The sequence below is a fragment of the Berghia stephanieae genome, chromosome 8 (assembly GCF_034508935.2).
Source record: "Berghia stephanieae isolate SIO BIC M18660-M18661 chromosome 8, UCSD_Bste_1.3, whole genome shotgun sequence".
NCBI classification, from domain to species: domain Eukaryota; kingdom Metazoa; phylum Mollusca; class Gastropoda; order Nudibranchia; family Aeolidiidae; genus Berghia; species Berghia stephanieae.
The window spans coordinates 1,809,364-1,830,128 of record NC_088367.1 but is presented as its reverse complement, the minus strand read 5'-3'; the positions used below and the strand labels follow the sequence as shown (position 1 = coordinate 1,830,128).

The window sequence follows — 20,765 nt, the reverse complement described above, 5'->3', positions numbered from 1 at the left end:
GTAATATTCCCATAACTAACCATTTATTTTTGGTATTGGATTTCATTTTCACCCTGTCAGAGCTGGGAAAATTTGGCAACATTGGTGTGTGTCTGTGTGTGGGAGGCCTTTTAGGTATATATTGCTTTCCTATGTCAATGTGTATACAGATGGTGATGGTATCTCGCTTACTCACTCAATCCCATGACTAGCTGATCGTCGGGGGACAGTGACATCTATAGACATCTATATATATGAAGTCCTAGTGGGGGGGGGGGGGGGGGGCATGCGGGATGCAGACTTCACAACCTTACGCCATTCGTGACGGTCTCTGGCCTTTTCCAGTATTCAGGCCTGTCCACTCTTTGATATAGACTTGCCACATTTTTTTCTCCATCTTCTTCTTCTCCTCTGTCCCTCTACAGTGCCCTGCATGACAGTCTTGCACAGATTATCATGGCGGACAGTGTGTCCGAGCCATGACAATTTCCATCTTTTGACCATTGACAACCGTGGTTCCTGTCCTCCTGTTCAATCCTCTACCTCTTCTAAAATATCTTTATTAGTCCTGTACTCCAAATAAGGTACTCTCAGGATTTTCCGATAGCTCGTATTTTGAAAAGCACAGATTCGCTTTTCTAGATCTGCTGTGGGTGTCCATGCCCCCCGCCCCGGCCGCCCCTTGCAGATGAATTGAGAGTTACATTTCTAACTTCCTGGAATTTACTAGACTAGAAGCCCCTCCCTCCTTTCCGCCCCTCCTCTAGTCCTATTGAGATACCTGCACTCGAATAATAATATTACCTTGAAAACTTTTCGTGGGAAATCAAACTTCCAACGTAGGCTTTTGAGATGGAACAGGTTTGTCTCTCTCGGTCTTGTTGTCAAGCTCAAACTCAAACCCCATTGCCTGGCGTCAACTTTGACTTTTGGCACTTTCGAGACAAGAGTTGATTGATTTTGGGGGGGTTGATTTCATGGGAAAACATGAAAGGACTTTTATCATTGTCCTCCTCTTGGTAAGGATAATTTATGGTAGTACATATTATATAATAGGTTACTTGTATAGCGCTCAACCTCCACATATGCGCACGACGGCGCTTCTCTTTCTCTTGCTCAGTCCTCCTCGCCATCATCATCAACACCGTCGTCGTCGTTACTGTTGTGAGTTGTGTTTGTCTGCGATCATTGGATGAAGGCGTTTTATTATTATTATTATTATTATTATTATTATTAGTAGTAGTAGTAGTAGTAGTAGTAGTAGTAGTAAGCCCCCCCCCCCCCTTCCCCCGTATAATTGTTGTTCCTCCTAACCGGATATATAGTATATATATACTATCATTCATATTAACAATTGGACAATCGAAATCGTGACGATTCCCTGTACGAACTTGTTTAACCATATTATTATAAAAATAATTGTCGTTCATAGCATATCCTGTTAGAGGCTATTGCATCATCCATTCCCTCGTCAATTATAAGCTTGACGAAGTATGTAGAGATAGATACCAGTATTTTTTGTATTAAAAATAAAATATTGCTATGTATAATTTTACACCTCGCTTGCAAACATAATGAGTCGTTATTTGTAATAATATGTACACACATACGTCGGTGGTTTTGGTCGTTCATTACTTTCAGTTTTGTTTGTTGTGTCATTCGTGTAATTGCCACCTAGTGATCCTTCCGTGTTCATAACCGTGATAATATTATGAGGGCTACGGTGACCCGTCCTTAAACTTAAATAATACATCTTCCAACATGTTAAAAACGCAAATTATGGTGTTGAAATAGTCGTATGCCATTACTCAATGCAAATTCGGGAGAAGTCACATGATGATGACGTTTATTTATCCGGTAAAAACAGTTACATTTGGTTAACCTATACCCTCTATCTCGCCCGTCAGTTAGGGTGCTGAATGTCGTAAAATTGAGTGACTTTTAAAAAAATAATTCAAAAGTATAAAATAGAAATATATTAAAAAAAAAAAAAACGTTAGCCTATGATATTATTCTATTGACCTATCAGAAAAGGGTAGAGTCACGTGGCGGGAACGCAGACGTTTATTTATACACCATTCAGCACATTAATGGTGGCCACGCTTATGCGGTCTTATCAACTGTTGTGTTGATCTTACGGGTTCTACCTCTAATTCGCTTATCATTTAAATTCTACAACGCAACATAAATTTTACTTTTACTTTTCTGTGCGTGTAATCAACATTTCCTGTGCAATATTATCGACATTAAAAAAAAAATAGATAAATTTCTTTTCTTTTTCTTTTTCTCTTTCATTTTTTCATGTTTGCAAATGAGAAAATGGGATTTGTAGGAGTGGTTGTTGTGTAGGGGATTGTCAATTGGTGCTGATGTTGATATGAGTCGGGTCTTTTGTCGCCAGACCGATAAGTGTAGTGTGAGAGAGAGGAGAGGGTTAGAAACGCGGGAGAGAGAAATTTTTGTCAATGAATGAAAGTATGTAGTAGTAAAACGGAAAACGTGTCCCAACACCCTTGTATTTGTATTGTGGACCCTGTGGGAAACCGGCTTTACGAGATAATGTTAGCTGTCAGTGTCGGTGCAATGATGTCATGGTTCAATAGTTCCTCACTGGTTCTCACTTCTTATTGTGCATTATCATTGTTATCATTTATTATTATTGTTGTTGTTGTTACAGGAAACAGCCTGTGGTTATGAAATACAAGCATATATATATATATATATATATATATATATATATATATATATATATATATATATATATATATATATATATAATATAAGCGGCCCACGTTCCTTTTCTGGTACAATAATATATTGGTAAGAGAAAAAAATATTGGGTGTCTATTACTGCAAATTATATATATATAGGTACTCTCGAGCACAATTATATATATAAATTCTCAAGTTGAAAAAAAAAAAAAAAGAAGGCTAAAACGCCATTTAATCAATATTTCATTTTAAGCTTGTAAGAATTTGACCATGTCGTGTTCAATATCCTCTCGGCATCTTTTGATTGGCGGTCGCATGGTCTTAGCCCCATTATAGTTGATATATCGATATTTCAATTTATGATTTAGCACTAAGGGACATAACAATAGTAGTCATTCAGTCAGTCGTAGTTCAGCGGATGAGGTCACACCAGCAAACTTCTTGTACACGTATAAGTATAGAACGAATTAAAGTGACGTCACTCGGCTCTTTGATATTGTCTTTTTAACGAGCCAGTTTATGAGTAGTTCTCACTAAATTATATAACTAGACTATAAGCGTTAAATGTTACAGATAGTTTTGTGTGTTGGTACGTTATATCCGGCTGGTGTGAGATTTAGAACTGAGCGCATATATAGCAACAGTTGGATTCAGTAGTCTGATGTCACGCGCCCGGCAACGGCGGCCATCTTGGTTCTAAACAAAGAAAATCATTACTTTTTATTCTTCATGCTGGCTAGAACTTTTCATTCCCTTTTCATATGCCTTGTGATCAGAATGTGTAAAAGTCAAAACATGATCAAATTGATGGGGTTTTTTTTCCCTCTGGATACGCGTTTAAGCTCGCCGGAGAAATATTTCATACGGCGTCCGCCATTGTTCCGATAGTTTAGAGCCAGTGTTACTAAGTTACCATGCGTCATTAGGAAGGAAGTGACGTTATGACTGTTGAAGACTATTGCCTTCTGCCCCACCAACTCGTAACCGATGTGTTGTTATTTATTTTGTTTGTTTACATTCTTGGTATATAGGTACTGCAATTAATGTTCAATTGTTATGTGCCAGTAACCGTGGCTGTTTATCGTTCGATGCTAAACTTTCTATTGACACTGACACACCAATTCGTTATTGAAGCGAAATCATGACCGCATTTGAAAGTATTTTTCCGCTGTTTTTATTGTTTTCTTTGGTTGTTTTTTATTTGGTTTATTTGTTGTTTTTTTTTTTTTTTTTTTTTTGGCTGTGATTTGATGTACGTTATGCGAACTCATTTTCGTGGTCTTGTCTTCGTGTAGTGTAAGAAAAAAATGTCATCTCATCAAGCTCACAAGTTAAATTGTTTTTATTCTCACTCATCATAGATTTCACACCTAGTTTTTTGTTGTCTCGTTGTTTGTTTGAAAAACCAATCAATATTCGTGCGCGACGTTATAAAATAAAGGTATTTAACCCCCCCCCCAAAAAAAAAAAACAACAAAAAAAAAAAAAAAACGAACGAACAACAAAAAAAAAACACAAGATTATAACGTTGTGTTTATCAGACCTTTTTGGCTCCAGTTCAAGCAGTATTATCGAGGATTGGACTGGGGCTAATCCGACTGTTTGTATTGATACGGGTGTATGTGCTATGTGTTTACGACTTGTGTGGGTCTGCTCGTCACGTGTGTGTGTGTGTGTGTGAGAGAGAGAGAGAGACAGCGAGAGAGCATTGCGGTGAGATTGATTGCATGGTATAACGGTATGACTACATTGGGTATTATGAGGGATATACGAAAGGCCCACCACACCACACCCCTTGATTGTTAGCCTGTTGAAGAACTTCAATAACAAGTTAACGGTTACTTTCCCAACCAACCTACAGCGATCGACGGACGGACGACGCGGAAGAAAACGGAAGAAGATGTCCAATAAATTAAATCAATGCTCTGAGCACAGATTTTCCACGTTTTTTTCCACGTCGATCGCTGTTGGTTATGGTCGTAATCGGTAACTTGTTAATGTTAGTTGATACGAAATTCGAGTTTGGGGGTGCCTGAAGCGGCCATAGTTATTGTTCTCTAAATGCGGGTTTTGATTTGTTTTGTGTGTTGTTTTTATTGGGGTTTTTTGTTTGTTGTTTGTTTGTTTTGTTTTTAAAGGGGTTCTGCTTTGCACAGATAGCTCCTAGCTCCGTCTCGCTGAGTGACTTGATGCAAGTCACCTCGCCCCACAAGACTCCTGTGTAACTGAGCCTCGACCTAGCTTACTTTGCGCTGCACCTAACGCCTGGATTATTCCCGCCTTCGCTTGAAATAATCCCTTAAGATAATTTTCAATTTTATTGAAAGTGAATGATATTTTTTTTAATTTTTTTTAGTTTTCAAATCTTTTTTCTTGATGTATAAACGATGTATGTATAACATGTATTTTTAGCGACAATAATTACTGTATTCATTCATTCATTCATTCATTCTTGCTTGCTTGCTTTCTCTCTCTCTCTCTCTCTCTCTCTCTCTCTCTCTCTCTCTCTCTCTCTCTCTCTCTCTCTCTCTCTCTCTCTCTCTCTCTCTCTCTCTCTCTCTTTCTCTCTCTCTCTCTCTGTCTCTCTCTGTCTCACTAACACACACACACACACACACACACACACACACACACGGAAAACAGACACATAATACACTAGAGGCAGAGGGGAATGATGACAGTATTGGAGGAGGAAGCCAATGCATGGCGAGGCTAATAAATCACAGTAAGCAAATACTAATAGTTGCGTCATTGTACATTCATTTACACATCCACTACCTTGGGTCACCGCAACTCAATGCGTTTGTCTTCTGCCTGCTCCAGTCCCCTTGTCCCATTCATAACAAGTTAGAGACGAGAGCGGGCAACGACGCACTGCTTCCGGTTTACTTTTTTGTTATTTTTTTGGTGGGACGTAAAATAGTAGCAAGGTTGCCAATTTTCCGTATATTTACGGAGTTCAGTATGTTATACCTACCTCGAGGACGAGAGACGCATGCGCACAACCAACATGACGTTCTCTCTCTAATGACTTTTCCGACGGACTTCAGTATGTTATACCTACTTCGAGGACGAGAGACGCATGCGCACAACCAACATGACGTTCTCTCTCTAATAATAACTTTTCCGCCGGTGACGTCACAGACTATGGGTGACGTCCAATCAAGGGACACTACTCTTCCGCTAATCTCATTCCCTATATTTATTTTGTCTTACGCCTTCCACTTGCCTAAACAAGGATGCTGTTTTGTCAAGGAAGTAAAATTCAAGTGTCAGTTAACACACATACACACACACACACAGAGATAGAGATAGAGAGAGAGAGAGAGAGAGAGAGAGAGAGAGAGAGAGAGAGAGAGAGAGAGAGAGAGAGAGAGAGAGAGAGAGAGAGAGAGAGAGAGAGATGAGAATTCAGCTACGAATTGCTTACTTTTTTCCCTTGTTTTTTTTCGTGTCTGTCGCGAAGTAATTTTCGCCCAGATCTAATAGACCCAGCTGCCCGATCACTGCTGGGTGATAAGGGAGGGGGTTTGGGCTTCATCCAGGGTGTCTTTGTACCCTACTCTGTCATCTGCATTTTTTGCGGCCGCAAATATCAGGGCGATCCGCAAATTTTGGCAAATTTCCCAAAATTGGCAAATTTAGGGAAATTTGGCAAATCGCGTGGCAAATTTTGGGGAAAAAAAAGAGGCGAAAACAAAATAACGAAAAAAAAATAGGTGCGAAACTTGAGAAATGCTGCAGCTTTGCCTGGGCCCAAACCATGGGAAGTTACTCTCTACGGATAATGATCCTTTAAAATCTTTGTAACAATGCTATTCACAGTCATTTCATTTCTCAAGTCAAGTAAATCTTTTATATATTTTTTTTTCTGTATCGCGTGTTAATTTTTACTGAAACGCTTAGTTATCCTCGGCAAATCTTTGGGCAAATTTTGGTCTTTTTGGCAAATTTCTTGGCAAATTTTGGGGGGGTTTTTGGGCAAATTGTAGGTCCCAATTTGGAAAAAAAAATGCAGATGACAGCCTACTGCCTGGGCTATCCGGACCACAGACTAGGAGCTGTGATTACCGTTTTAGAGAGACTTTTTATGTTAGACTCGAATTTTATTCAGGGGAAGGAATTGTGATATTTATGTTTGTTTCGGGATTTTAAAATTAATTTTGTTCATTATTATTATTATTATTATTATTATTATTATTATTATTATTATTATTATTATTATTATTATTATTATTATTATTATTATTATTATTATTATTATTATTATTATTATTATTATTTTATTATTATTATTATTATTATTATTATTATTATTATTATTATTATTATTATATTATTATTATTATTATTATTATATATTACTATTTATTATTTATTATTATATTATTATTATTATTATTATTATTATTATATTATTATTATTATTATTATTATTATTATTATTATTATTATTATTATTATTAATTATTATTAGTTTTCCAATTATGACCGTGAGCAACAACAATGATCAAATATGTGGTGGAAATTGTGTGTGTGTGTCGGGGGGGGGGGGGGGGGGGGGGGGGGGGGGGGCAGTCTGTGGCTTTGATTTTGATTTATTTTTGGCGGCGGCGGCAGTGGTGGTGGGTGGCATCTGCGTACAGAATCGGTGTCCAGAGACTCTTTTGTCTATAGGTGCGTACCATAGAGAATACAGGACTCCCTCGTCTGTGGCACGTACCGCGTGCCACTGTCATTCCTCCTGCCTGTCTTTTGTCAGCGTGAGTGTGGGGATCGGATGTAGTAAAACCAGTGACATCTATATGAAGTCCTGAGTAAAACATAACCGTTTGTTTGTTTTAGATAGGATTTGGTGATGAATGGAATTGTGGGGTTTTAGTCTAGAGTACAGAGTATAGATAGCTTAGTTATAATGCTTTCCTGGATTCGTATTTTTTAAATAAATTTTATCATGGAATTTATTTATTTATTTATTTATTCATTAATTTCTTTTTTTTTTTTAATTAGATACAAGAGATCTATTATTATTATTATTATTATTATTACTATATTTATTTTATTATTATTATTATTATTATATTTATATTATTATTATTATTATTATTATTATTATTATTATATTATATTATATATTACTATTATTATTATTATTATTATTATTATTATTATTATTATTATTATTATTATTATTATATATTATTATTATTATTATTATTAATTATTATTATTATATTATTACTATTATTTACTATTACTATTATTATTATTATTATTATTATTATTATTATTATTATTATTATTATTATTATTATTATTATTATTATTATTATTATTATTATTAATTACTATTATTATTATTATTATTATTATTATTATTATTATTACTATTACTATTATTATTATTATATTATTATTATTATTATTATTATTATTATTATTATTATTATTATTATTATTATTATTATTATTATATTATTATTATTATTATTTATTATATTATTATTATATTATTATTATTATTATTATTATTATTATTCATCATCATCATCATCATCATCATCATCATCATCATCATCATCATCATCATCATTATTATTATTATTATTATTATTATTATTATTATTATTATTATTATTTTATTATTATTGTTATTGCTAGTATTGTGGTTATCGCTATTACTATCTTACGAAGCCTACATTTGTCTTGTTTGTTAGCTTTTACTGTTTTTTTTTTTTTTAAAAGAAACATTTTATCTATATATCTATATATATATATAAATTATTTTTAAAGACTGCGACAGGATGGTGTGACCGTTTTATGATCATATTCATATCCAGCTTAAATAGATATTGTTTATCTATATGAAATCTCCCTAAACCTATACACATTACACTCGTATGTTGTTATAATATTAGATGCTTCGTGAACACATGACGCCAACACGATCGTGTGTGTGTGTGTGTGTGTGTGTGTGTTTATTATGGTCTACGTATACGTATATACGTGCTGTGTTTACGTCACACGTAGGCTTTATTTGGTTAGGATTTGCAGCGTGCATCTACGGATTGCAACCCAAAAACCTTTATAGATGGTATGAAGTTGACGTCACTCAGGTCTTTGTTATTGTTTTTTTTTTGTCGCCATCCTCGTTTATGAGTAGTTCTCACTAAACTGTATTAACCAGACTATAAAAGTTCATGGTTCCACATAGTTTTGTGTGTTGGCCCGTCATACTTCCGGATGGCAATGTTGTGCGCTTTTTAGCCAAGTGCGTACTATCTTTCTCGAAGCCTTCCTTCACTCATAGCGTAGCCATCGTTAACTATAGCCTGGCACTGACCAAAAAAATTGGCCTCAAAAGACAAGTCTTTAGCCACAAAAGAAAACCATTACATTGGTTATATTGACACGTTGATATTTTCTCTTGAAATCGCTTCGTGACGTAACTTTCCTTCCCCCCCCCCCCCCCCCCCCCCCTTAAAAAAATAAAGATAAATTAAATTGTTTATTCAAATGTTTATAATTTTTTTCAGGAGATATTCTCCGAACGTGGCTTAGATCTGCGCATTTGTTTTCCTTGCTTGAGGAAATGCGTGCTCATTCTATAAATTTTTCAAAAATGTTATCGCCTCGCTCATCGTTTCGTTATCACTTCCGACACCTTTTATTCAACTGGCTATTGTTCATATTATGTGTATATGTATTCTCATCAACGCTCACTATTAATAGGGAATGAGATTAGCGGAAGAGTAGCGTCCCTTGATTGGAAAGGCGGAAAAGTTATTAGTGAGAGAACGTCATGTTGGTTGTGCGCATGCGTCTCTCGTCCTCGCTTCCGGTGGAAGCGGCTTGAGACACTTCAAAACCAAATTGACGTTCTCTCTGTAAGGTGACGTCCATTCAAGGGACGCTACTCTTCCGCTAATCTCATTCCCTATTACATTACATTGTAATTCAGGACACATGTTAAGTAATAGTAATAGCTTTAGAATATTTACATCTAAAAATGGCTTAAATTCACAAAGTTTTGTTAACCTAGCCTTCTGCTTTTGCTTTGGTTTATTTCTACTTCATATGTGACTCATTTAGCAACGAGGATCAGCTTCAGGGTTAGGTATTGCTTTACTACAACAATAACAATGTTGTTATTCTTCTTCTTCTTCCTCCTCCTCCTCTTCTTCTTCTTCTTCTTCTTCTTCTTCTTCTTCTTCTTCTTCTTCTTCTTCTTCTTCTTCTTCTTCTTCTTCTTCTTCTTTTATTATTATTATTATTATTATTATTATTATTATTATTATTATTATTATTATTATTATTATTATTATTAATATTATTATTATTAATATTTTTGTTGTTGTTGTTATTATTATTATTATTATTATTATTATTATTATTTATTATTATTATTATTATTATTATTATAATTAAAATAAAAAAGCGAAAATAAATAAATAAACAAACCGCGCGCACAAAACAACAATTATCCAGATATCTATCCATCTGTCGATATAGTATTTATTTGTCCGTCATATTATAGGAATCCAGAGTGATTTATTTAGCGATTATTTGACCTTTTAAAAACATTTCCTTTGTTTTTGTTTTGTTTGTTGAGTTCGTGTGGGGTTCACGTTTGCGTTAGGTTAAAAAACAAAACCCAAACAAAACGAATGAGTTGCGTCATTAACTCTGACGTCAGTGAATACCTAAAAGAAAGATAATGCTATCCATAGCGTTTATGAAAAGATCGGTATTGACCGATTGTGTGCTATGGTACATTATGCTATCGATTTTCCCAGGTTGGGTGGGTTGGTATGTAGGTTATTTAGTTCATTGATTTATCGATTGTCATAACGTCGTACAGTCATACACCATGAAGGCAGGCGTCGGGGATCCGTGTCGTGTCGAGGGATTAGCAGTTACTACTGGGGTGATGATGAAATACGTACTTGGACCCTCTGTCATTGTTTGCTAGAAGGATAGAATAATAATACTACCTTGCGTACTCTGGAATAACCCATATTTTAAGATTTGGCCAGAAAACTCGTCCTTCAAATATCAATCGGTTTAAATGACTCCTCGTCTTGGCAAACATTTCTCAAACCTGGGACTCGATGACCCAGTTTTGAGAGTATTTTGCCAAGATGAGTCCCAGGTTTGAGAATTTTTTTGCCAAGACGAAGGGTCATTTAAATCGATTGATATTTGAAGGATGACCAAATCTTAAAATATGGGTTTTTTCCGGAGTACCGCAGAATAGTGGTGCATATGCTACAAAACGTATTTTGGTTGAAAATAATAACATCATCAACTTTCAACGTGAAAGCAGCTTGCGACTGGTGTCCAGAAATTCGTTCATTTAAGACCAGAAGTCCCGAGTTTTAAGACGTCCTAGAAAGTTTTGGGATGTTTTTAAGATGTCCTAACAAGTTTTGGGACGTTTTTAAGACGTCCTAGCAAGTCTTGAGAAGTTTTTAAGACGTCCTAGCAAGTCTTGAGAAGTTTTTAAGACGTCCTAGCAAGTTTTGAGAAGTTTTTAAGACGTCCTAGCAAGTTTTGGGACGTTTTAAAGACGTCCCTCAAGTTTTGGGAGTTTTTTAAGACGTACGTCCTAGCAAGTTTTTGGGACGTCTTAACATCAATAAATATAATATTTACCAAATGAAAATTTAAAAAAAAAGTGTTTTATGGTTGACATTGCCGCCGTTTGTCGTGTAACCCTACAGGCAGTTCGTGCTGTCAGAGAGCGGTAAATGTCCAAAACCTTGTCTTCGGGGTTAACGCTGCTGTGTGTCGTACTCGGAGAACAAAAATACAACAGCAGCTCGTATCAAAATATTTTGGTCAGAAAGCCCTTCCTTCACTTCAAGCATCGGTCGATTCAAATGACCCTCGTCTTGGGGAAAAAAGAAAAAAAAAAAAAAACAAAACAAAAATAAAAAAATAAAAGCTCTCAAACCTGGAACATGCGAAGTCCCAGGTTTGAGCGTTTTGCCCCCAAGATGAAGGTCATTTTGATCGATCGATATAATAATAATAATAATAATAATAATAATAATAATAATAATAATAATAATAATAATAATAATAATAATAATAATAATAAATCTTTATTGTCCTCAAAAAAGTGGCAATTTGTCATTTGGTTACACATTTATAACAATACAATAGTCGTAGTCACGCTTACACAGATGCACACTAGTAACTTCGTAGTCATCGAAAAAAAAAAATTATGTAGAATGAGTTTTCTGGCCTAAATTTTAAAATTCGCGTTTTGTGTTTGTTTTTTTTGTTTTTTTTTTTCTTCTTCTTTTCTTTCTTTCTTCATAGAATGTCAGCATAGCTTTATGGTTGCAGAACGCAATATGTTGCTACTGTTGCTGCTTATTTTTTCTTTATTTGTTGTTGTTGTTGTTGTCATGTTGTGTGTTGTTAGTATTTGAGTCGGTCCCTATTGGCGGTGAACCTTGCGCTTCTATAACTGGATAATATACTCTTTCGGGGTAAAGTCCTAAACGAGGTACGGAGAAACTGCTCCCAACGTCCATCGTCTTACTTTTAAAAAATCATAGAAACTTATAGATAGTATGCGCTTGGCTAAGAAGCACACACCATTGCCATCCGGAAGTATTACGGGCCAACACAAAAAACTATGTGTGACCTTAAACGTTTATAGTCTGGTTAAAACAGTTTAGTGAGAATTACTCGTAAACACGGAAGGCAAAAAAGCAATAACAAAGACCTGAGTGACGTCAATTTCGTACTATCTATATCCCCACCCCCTTTATTTATTTATTTATTTATTATTTTTTGTTTTTGTTTTAAAAAAAAACATTTAAGTTAAAACGAATTATCTGAATCTGAATTGGATTAAAAATGACCTTGTCACGTGTACGGTTAAAAACAAAAACACAATCACCTGCGCTAGTTGCAAATGGACAGCAGGTAGATGATGAAATAACCTGGCACAGAATTTGTTTGGCCGTAATGACGTTGTCGTCAATGAAGTTGAAACATGATAATGGCATTATTATTATTATTATTACGTGCGATTCAAACAGAACTACATGTCTGCCCTGTGCGTATTTACTTATTATTACGCTTCATTTAACTTGGCAAAGTTATTTAAAAGAGAAGAAAAAAATCCATTGCGGCGTTCACGTGTGCCTAGATAATAGAATAATCTCCGTTGTTTGATCGTGGATTAGATTAAGCGATAATCCCACGCACAATTCCAGTTCCAGTCAGTAGCAGCCAGTGCTTTGCGATTTAGCCCGATTATCATTTTGGTCGTGGTGATTAGTTTGGAGAACGTCTCGCTTGGGATCGGTACCGTTTCTGCTGTTGTGGATCTTGTATTGTATTGTACCTTTATCTTGTATTTCGGAACAAACACAAACATTCTTGTGATTCTTAATTCTTATTCAGTCACTTAATTTAAGTGTGAATTGTTCGTTAAATATACATATTCGTTTTATAGATTTTAATCGCTTGGCATCATTGACACAAAAACAAAAACCCCCAATCAAATGCCGTTAGATTTGTAATTGTAATTTAATCCGATTGATTTATAATATTTTATTTATGATAGTAATAAATAATAATAATAATAATAATAATAATAATAATAATAATAATAATAATAATAATAATAATAATAATAATAATAATAATAATAATAATAATAATAAATAATGATAATAATTATAATTTTGTTAAGCATATTTCTAAAGCGCCTTCCGTCGAAACCCCAAGGCGCTAAAACAAAACAACAAAAAAAAAAAACAAAAAAAAAACAAGATATTATTTACAACGGGATACAATGACACTGCGAGATCGAATCAACCATATCTAAAATATCTAAACAATAAGAGCACAAAAAAGGCGTTTAAAACATCAATACATAAGACACATGAAAGACTAGATATCTACATTGAAAACAAAAAATCAATCGCGTATCAAGTGAAAATATTTTTTTTTTGTTTTGTTTTTGTTTTGTTTTGTGTGTGTGTGTGTTTTTTGAAAATATCTATAGAGCTTGAAAATCTTACAGACGAAGGGAGATCATTCCATATCGTGGGTCCGAACTTCATAAGAGACCTATCAGATTATTTTGTATCTATCTATCTAATCTAGTGTGGATTTGAATTTTGTTTTAACTGGAATAATATTGATTTGTTTGGGTTTTATGTTCATATAGGTGTGTGTGTGTGTATATATATATATATATATATATATATATATATATATATATATATATAATATATATAATCTACAAGGTTGCCGATTTTGAGTATAGTTACGGAGTTCGATGTTGTTAAAAAATCCTCAGTATACCTTCCAGTCAAGTGTGAGGACGTCTTGTCTTTTAGCTGGAGTTCAGTGTTCAGATAGGGATCGGTAGATAGTGTGTGTGTGTTTGGAGTAAAAGTTTTAAGGTTTTTTTCTTCCTCAATCGGCAACCCTGTGTGTGTGTGTGTGTGTGTGTGTGTGTGTGTGTGTGTGTGTGTGTGTGTGAATGTATGTAAATATATATAATTTGTTTTTCATCAGATCCAATTTTAGTTTAAAGTGTGAGTTAGATAAAGGATATTCTTATTATAACAACTACTACAATTGTTCACTACATTGTTGTGTCTTTGGATAATCTTGAAATCCGTGACGTATGTTCAATACTTTACAATTAAAATGATTTTTCCAACGGTGTGACTTTCGCACGGATGATATTAATGATAATGTTGATGTTGATAAACCAGCTGCTGCTGTCTCTCGGATGATTTACATTTTGATTCTTTGGATTGGATGTGTTCACGATTCAATTTAAATTTTGTTGGGGTTTTCAAAAAGATATTTTTAAAACGTACAGTGTTTGAACGTTAGGAACAGAAGAAGACTTTTTTTTGTTGAAATTGGTTATAGTACAAATTAACCATGGAGATAGGCACAGTCGCATCACTGCCTGAGTCCAGGGCTGCCGCTCATCGTAGGAAGAGTGGTGATACGGGGCGTGTCGTGGACCCGTCCGTGGTACCCCTAATGTTGGATGGCGATCAAGAGGTATTTATCTATTTATTAAACCACAATGTCTTGTGCAGAATTTTTTCCTACTAGTAGTAAATTTAATAAATAACAATGCGAGATTGAATGAATGTAAGCTTCGATTTAATTAATATACGAAAAGAGATAATGTGGATTGTTTCGGGTTTCCCCTTTATCAACAAAATAGGATGTATGAAACAAAACGCTACAGTTCACTACGCCACGACCACATCTGGTTTATCTGTGGTGTTTCATTCATCCTGTTATGTTGATAAAGGGGAATCCCGAAACGTTCATTTGATATGTTTTTGTTATTAAATTGAAGCTTACATTCAATTTCACATTATTATCTATTTGATATTGTATCCGAAATTTCGTAATTTTACGAATTTCTCGTACGTAGAAGTAGGAGGTCTGGTAGTGGTTGAAATATTATCTTCTCACTCTTTGTCAAGTTCACGATGCCATGCTTTTATTTATTTATTATTTATTTATTTTATTTTTGTTTGTTTGTTATTGTTCAAATTAATTTTTATAAATGGATTACTTACTTGTTACAATGACGGAAAATTAGTCATTCAGAACCAATACTTTCCATCCCCTTTTCTATTGTGTTAATTATGCGAAATAGCTATTGCTCGCTACCTTTTGGATACGACGCTAGTACTTTTGCCAGATACATCAAATCCAGCTTTTATTATTATTATTATTGTTATTATTATTGTTATTATTATTATTATTATTATTATTATTATTATTATTATTATATTATTATTATTATTATTATTATTATTATTATTATTATTATTATTATTATTATTATTATTATTATTATTTTATTTTATTTTTAAAATTCATTCACTCATTCATTCAGTTATTCATTCATTTGGTAAAGCAAAATATTATTGCCAACGTCAGTTCCTCTGTCCATTTTTATTATCTAATTTTTATAAGGTTTTGCAATAGGTAGATCTTATATAGTTTTAGTTTTAACGAACGTGTCGCCCTTGGATGAAAACAATCTTCGCATTGGAGGAAGAGCAAGTTCAGCAGTAAAAATCCCTTGAGAATAATTGATTCATTTGACATATTACTTTTTGCCTAATGGTATTCACGTAATTTATTATGCAGGCCGCGCCTGACCCCTGGTGTTTTAAGATAATATAATGCATATATGTATGTCTGTATATATGTATGTGTGTGTATGTATGTGTGTGTGTATTTATCTATGTATGTTTATATGTAATGTCCTAGATGATCCAAAACAATTTATGATTATGATAATATCCGGTTTAGTCAACAACAGGTCAGCGAGTTTATCGCTGAAGCATTTTATGGGCTGTAAATTAACTGCCCAGTAGTCTTTTTTTTTGTTTTTTAATGTTCTCTTTTGATATCTCGTGAAGGTCCTCCTCCTCTTCTTCCTCCTCTTCCTCCTCTTCTTTCTTCTTCTTCTTTCTTCTTCTTCTTCTTTTATAAGTTTATAACCAGCGGCCAGAAAGTATGTAGATCATAATTTAAGATAAGAAGTACTAGAAAGGTTGGGATGTCTTAATAATCAATATAGTGAGAAGCAAAATGAAAATAAAAAGTCTTTTACTATTGCACCATTGCATTGTATTGGGTCGTTACCGATTTGGAATGGGTAATCATTCTTTTCAAAAACTTGAGCTTTTATATAGCGCGATATCCACTTAATGTGCTCAAAATGGCCAGTAAGGAGAGAGTTAAGTAGGGTTTGCGTTATGAAATTATTTTGAGTTGCCTCATTGTAAAGTAAGTCTGTTGCGATTTTTTTTTGTTGGTCTTCTTCTCTCCTCACCGTCGTGAATTCATTTGTTTATTCGCCTAGTTGAGGTAAGTTCTAAGTCTTCCCATGGTGTAGCGGCGGCGGCAGGCAGCCTTGTGTCACACATTTTTATTGTTGATTGCATTGGTGTGGGTTGTTTTGGCCGAGAGATGCTGATGAGTGTCTCGGTCTTGCCTTTGCCTGCCTTCTCCACCAGCTTATCGATCGATGCAGCATCCAAACAAAAGAAGTATCTAGGAGGAAGAAAAAAAAAAGAATGAAAATATCCTGATGTGAAAAATGAACACAAGAAAACGAGAGTTTATAGAGAAAACGAAGAAGACGTCACTCTGATCTTCGATATTGTTTTTGGCCATCCGCGTTTATGAGTAATGCTCCCTGAACTGTATTAACCCGAGTATAAACGTTCATGGATACACACAGTTTTGTGTGTTGGTCCGTTATACTTCCGGATGGCAATGTTATGAACTTCTTAGCCAAGCGCATACTATCTTTTTAGATTGAGCAAGATTCGCCAAGCGTATTCAAAACGCTTTGCAAGCATACAACAGCAATATCTTACAAGGAAGGAAGGAAGGTGAGACAGAATTTTTACCGCCAAAATAAATTTTAAAAATCCGGACAGAGACAACATTGTTTACGGCAAGTAACTGATTTTATACCCGAATAGATAGTATGCGCTTGGCTAAGAAGCTGATAACATTGCCACCCGGAAGTATAACGGACCAACACACAAAACTGTGTGTATCCTTGAACGTTTATAGTCGGGTTAATACAGTTTTGTGAGCATTACTCATAAACGCGGATGGCAAAAAACAATAACAAAGACCTGAGTGACGTCATCTTCGAACTATCTATATAGTCTCATTTTAGACTTTAGACAGCATGGGTGATTCCTGTTTACATCAGACCATCTTGTTTGATGGATTATCTATATTATTCCTTCATTGAATGCCTAGGCGACGGTACCCAATGATACAGTCGCGGAAGGGCGTAATTTAAAAAAAAAAATTGATTAAAAAATCAACCAGTATTTACCTTAATGAGGACGTGTTGCTCCCTTGCGGTTATGTGGTCTAGTGGTATGACACTCTTTCGGATCGGAAGGTTCTGGGTTCGAGCCTCGCTCGGCGCATAGTTGAGTCCTTGGAAAAGGCTCTTTACTCATATTCTCTCAGGTGTAAAATGAGTACCTGGCCATTAACAGCGTTGTCTCTGTCGATAAGAGATGTGATATCGCCTAACAGGCGTCATGTCTCGTCCTACATGTTAAGTTGTTGCTGTTGGTCATGGAACCTCTGTGAAGCGTTTTGAGCACGTTTAGTGGTTATTGCGCTATATAAAAGCTCAGCTGTTTGTTTTTTTTAAAATGATAAAATACGCGTTCAGCGGAAGACACGAACTTTTCCTCATTAAAAAAAAAAAATGAAGTTGACGTCACTCGGGTCTTTGTTACTGGTTTGTTTGTTTTTTTGCCATTCACGTTTATGAGTAACTCTCACTTAACGCTCTTATCCAGACTGTAGAAAAAGTTCATGGTTACACAGAGTATTTTGTGTTGTTGGTCCGTTATACTTTTCTTCCGGATGGCAGTGTTGTGAGCTTCTTGGCCAAGCGCATACTATCTATACCGAAGTTGCCATGGTATAACTACACTATCATTATTAGCTTTGTTGTTATGACCAGCGGCATTTAAATTTGTTTATCTCTTCAACCCCAAAGCCTTCACCCCCCCCCCAATCCTTCACACAAACACCCCCCCCCCCCCCCCCCCCATCCCTCCTCTCGCGTTAGTTTTCGCTGCTTTCTTGGGAAGAATCAAAATACATAAATGCTATTGGATATCTAGACTTTTTTTGATGGAGTTCTGCTTCTGCTCTTCATTATGGTGTCTTTTTAGTCTTGCTAATTCACATCTGGTTCGTGTCGTCTGAAAAAACATTTTGCTTTACGAAACATTGCCCGAATTAAAGAAGAGAATAAATCTCGCTGTCTCTCTCTCTTTCTCTCTCTCTCTCTCCCTCTCTCTCTCTCTCTCTCCCTCTCCCCCCCCCTCTCTCTCTCTCTCTCTCTCTCTCTCTCTTTCCCCCCCTCTCTCTCTTTCCCTCTCCTCCCCCCCCCCTCTCTCTCTCTCTCTCCATCTATCTCTATATATCTATCTCCCACGCCTTCTCTTCACTTACTTCTTATACTTATACCACTCAAGCATTGATTGCCCTGGGTACTTAACCTTTCTCTTTTCTATGGTTTAAGTTTATATAAATAACGATAAGTAATGAAATGTAAGCTTTGATTTATTGAACGAAGACGGATAATGAAGCACGTGTTTCATTCATCGTGTTTTGTTGATAGAGGGGAAACCCGAAACGTCCACGCTCATTATATCTCTTCGGTCAATAAATTGAAGCTTACATATTATGTATTACATAACGTTATTTTTTTTTCCTTCGATTTTCAAGCCAAGCAGCACCATTTTTCTTTTCATCTCGTATAGTTAATACAATGGTTTTCCAACGTAACGCGCGTTAAAAAAAAATAAAAATAACATGAGCCTGCGTGCCCCTACGTATTGTGTAATGCAATAGGTGCATTCTTTGCCGTCTTTCTGCATTGCCGAATTCAACATCTCTCCTAATGATAAAATGCTGGCTGGATGGAGTTAACTCACGGTTGTATTGAAGGGTGGTGTATCTGCGGTCTACCTAACCTACCATTTTCGCGATAGTCACTCAGTATCAGTAAGTAGGTTTGCAATCGCCAGGCCCTGTCTGGCGATGTTAAAAAATAGAAACTGACTTTCTTCAGTCTTTGTGTTGTGTACAGGTGGAATGGAGTCGCACATGATTGTGATAGTCGGTGACTATTGGAGAAAGTACTGTCGTACTTTGAAAGAAAAAAAAACAAAACAAAAAAACAAACCCAAACAACCTGGTCCTTCAAATGTTGAGCGGCGCGTTTAAAAATGACCTTCGCCTTTGTCAAAAGCTGTCTTACCCGAGACTTCGGAAGTCACGGATTTGTTGAGTCTTTTTGACAAGGATTGATGTTTTGGTTTTCTGGCCGTGATTTTAGAAACGCGTTTTTTTGGGGAGTTTTTTGAGAGTGCGGGTCAAAGGTGAGGAGTTGCCTTTTTGGTTCGATAACCCATCTTAATGCTCTTTTTATTTTTTTTTATTTTTTTTAAACAATTTTTTTTTGCTGTCGATTTGATTTTTAAAAAAAATTGTGATGTATTTATGATTTCATTGTTTTGTTTGTTTTTTTCTTTTGTTGTTGGCCGAAGAATGATTTTGAGCCAGAGACGTGTTTTGGTATTTTGTTCTTTTTTTTCTTCTGCTTTTCTTTTTTGTTGTTTTTTTAAGCTGTTCTAATCATTTTTGTTTATTACTTCGTTTTTGTTTCCCAGTCCACAGTTTCTAGCAACTTAATATCACTTTGACCTGGATATATGTTATTGTTATTATTTTTTGTTGTTGTTGTTGTTGCTCGAACCAAAACTAACGGGGATGAGCATGGCTACCAGGTGTCATTTGTTGTTCCAAAACATCTCGGTGATGCAATACACTACTGCACTGCCTTCACGTTGTTATCATTATTATTATTATTATTACGTATTATTGTCTAGATGGATGGCATTCCAATAAGAACCAAACACTTGTTTCACCCCGTATCTTCTTTCAATCTACAATGATACGAACAGTGCTTGGATTCCACTCCACTCTCTGGTCTGACGATGGAGCCCGAGCTGTGAAATGTCATGTCTATTTTCAGAGTCAGTATCTCCGTCATGTGCTATTTTTTGCCCCGACTTTGAATGTTGTCCTGCTTTATATTGTGATTCTGTTGATAATTAGTATTAGCGCACATGTTGTTTACCGACGGCTGTTTTCACTGACCTTTCTCAAAAGTATTCGGTTGTTATCATTTCTCTAAGTATTCATTCTGTTATCATTTTTATTATCTATAGAAGGAATGAAATTGACGTCACTCAGCTTGTTGTTATTGTTTTTATTAGCCAGCCATTTTTTAAAATGATGAGCAGTTCTCACTAAATTCTAGAAATTGTTCCAAGGTTACACAAAGTTTTGTGTGTTGGTCCGTTGTATCCAATAGGATTCAATAGTCGTAACGTCACTTCCTTCCTAATGACGCATGGTAACTTGGCAACACTGGCTCTAAACTATCGGAGCAATGGCGGACACCCGTATGAATTATTTCTCCGGCGAGT

General features: G+C 35.3%; 1 protein-coding gene across 10 annotated transcripts in view; it reads left to right on the top strand.

The window, feature by feature from the left end:
* The window catches only part of LOC144978007 (sodium- and chloride-dependent glycine transporter 1-like), a 102,744-nt gene that overhangs the window by 6,830 nt on the left and 75,149 nt on the right, over positions 1–20,765 (top strand). Inside the window, exons 1-2 of one of the 10 annotated variants that reach the window (XM_078923429.1) lie at positions 7,507–7,521; positions 14,242–14,745. The exons of 1 other annotated variant lie outside the window; for it this stretch is intronic. In XM_078923429.1, coding sequence (XP_078779555.1) covers positions 14,620–14,745 — 126 coding nt within the window. In that variant the 5' untranslated portion in view covers positions 7,507–7,521; positions 14,242–14,619. 8 more of the 10 variants (XM_078923427.1, XM_078923430.1, XM_078923423.1 and 5 more) reach the window with 8 other exon arrangements.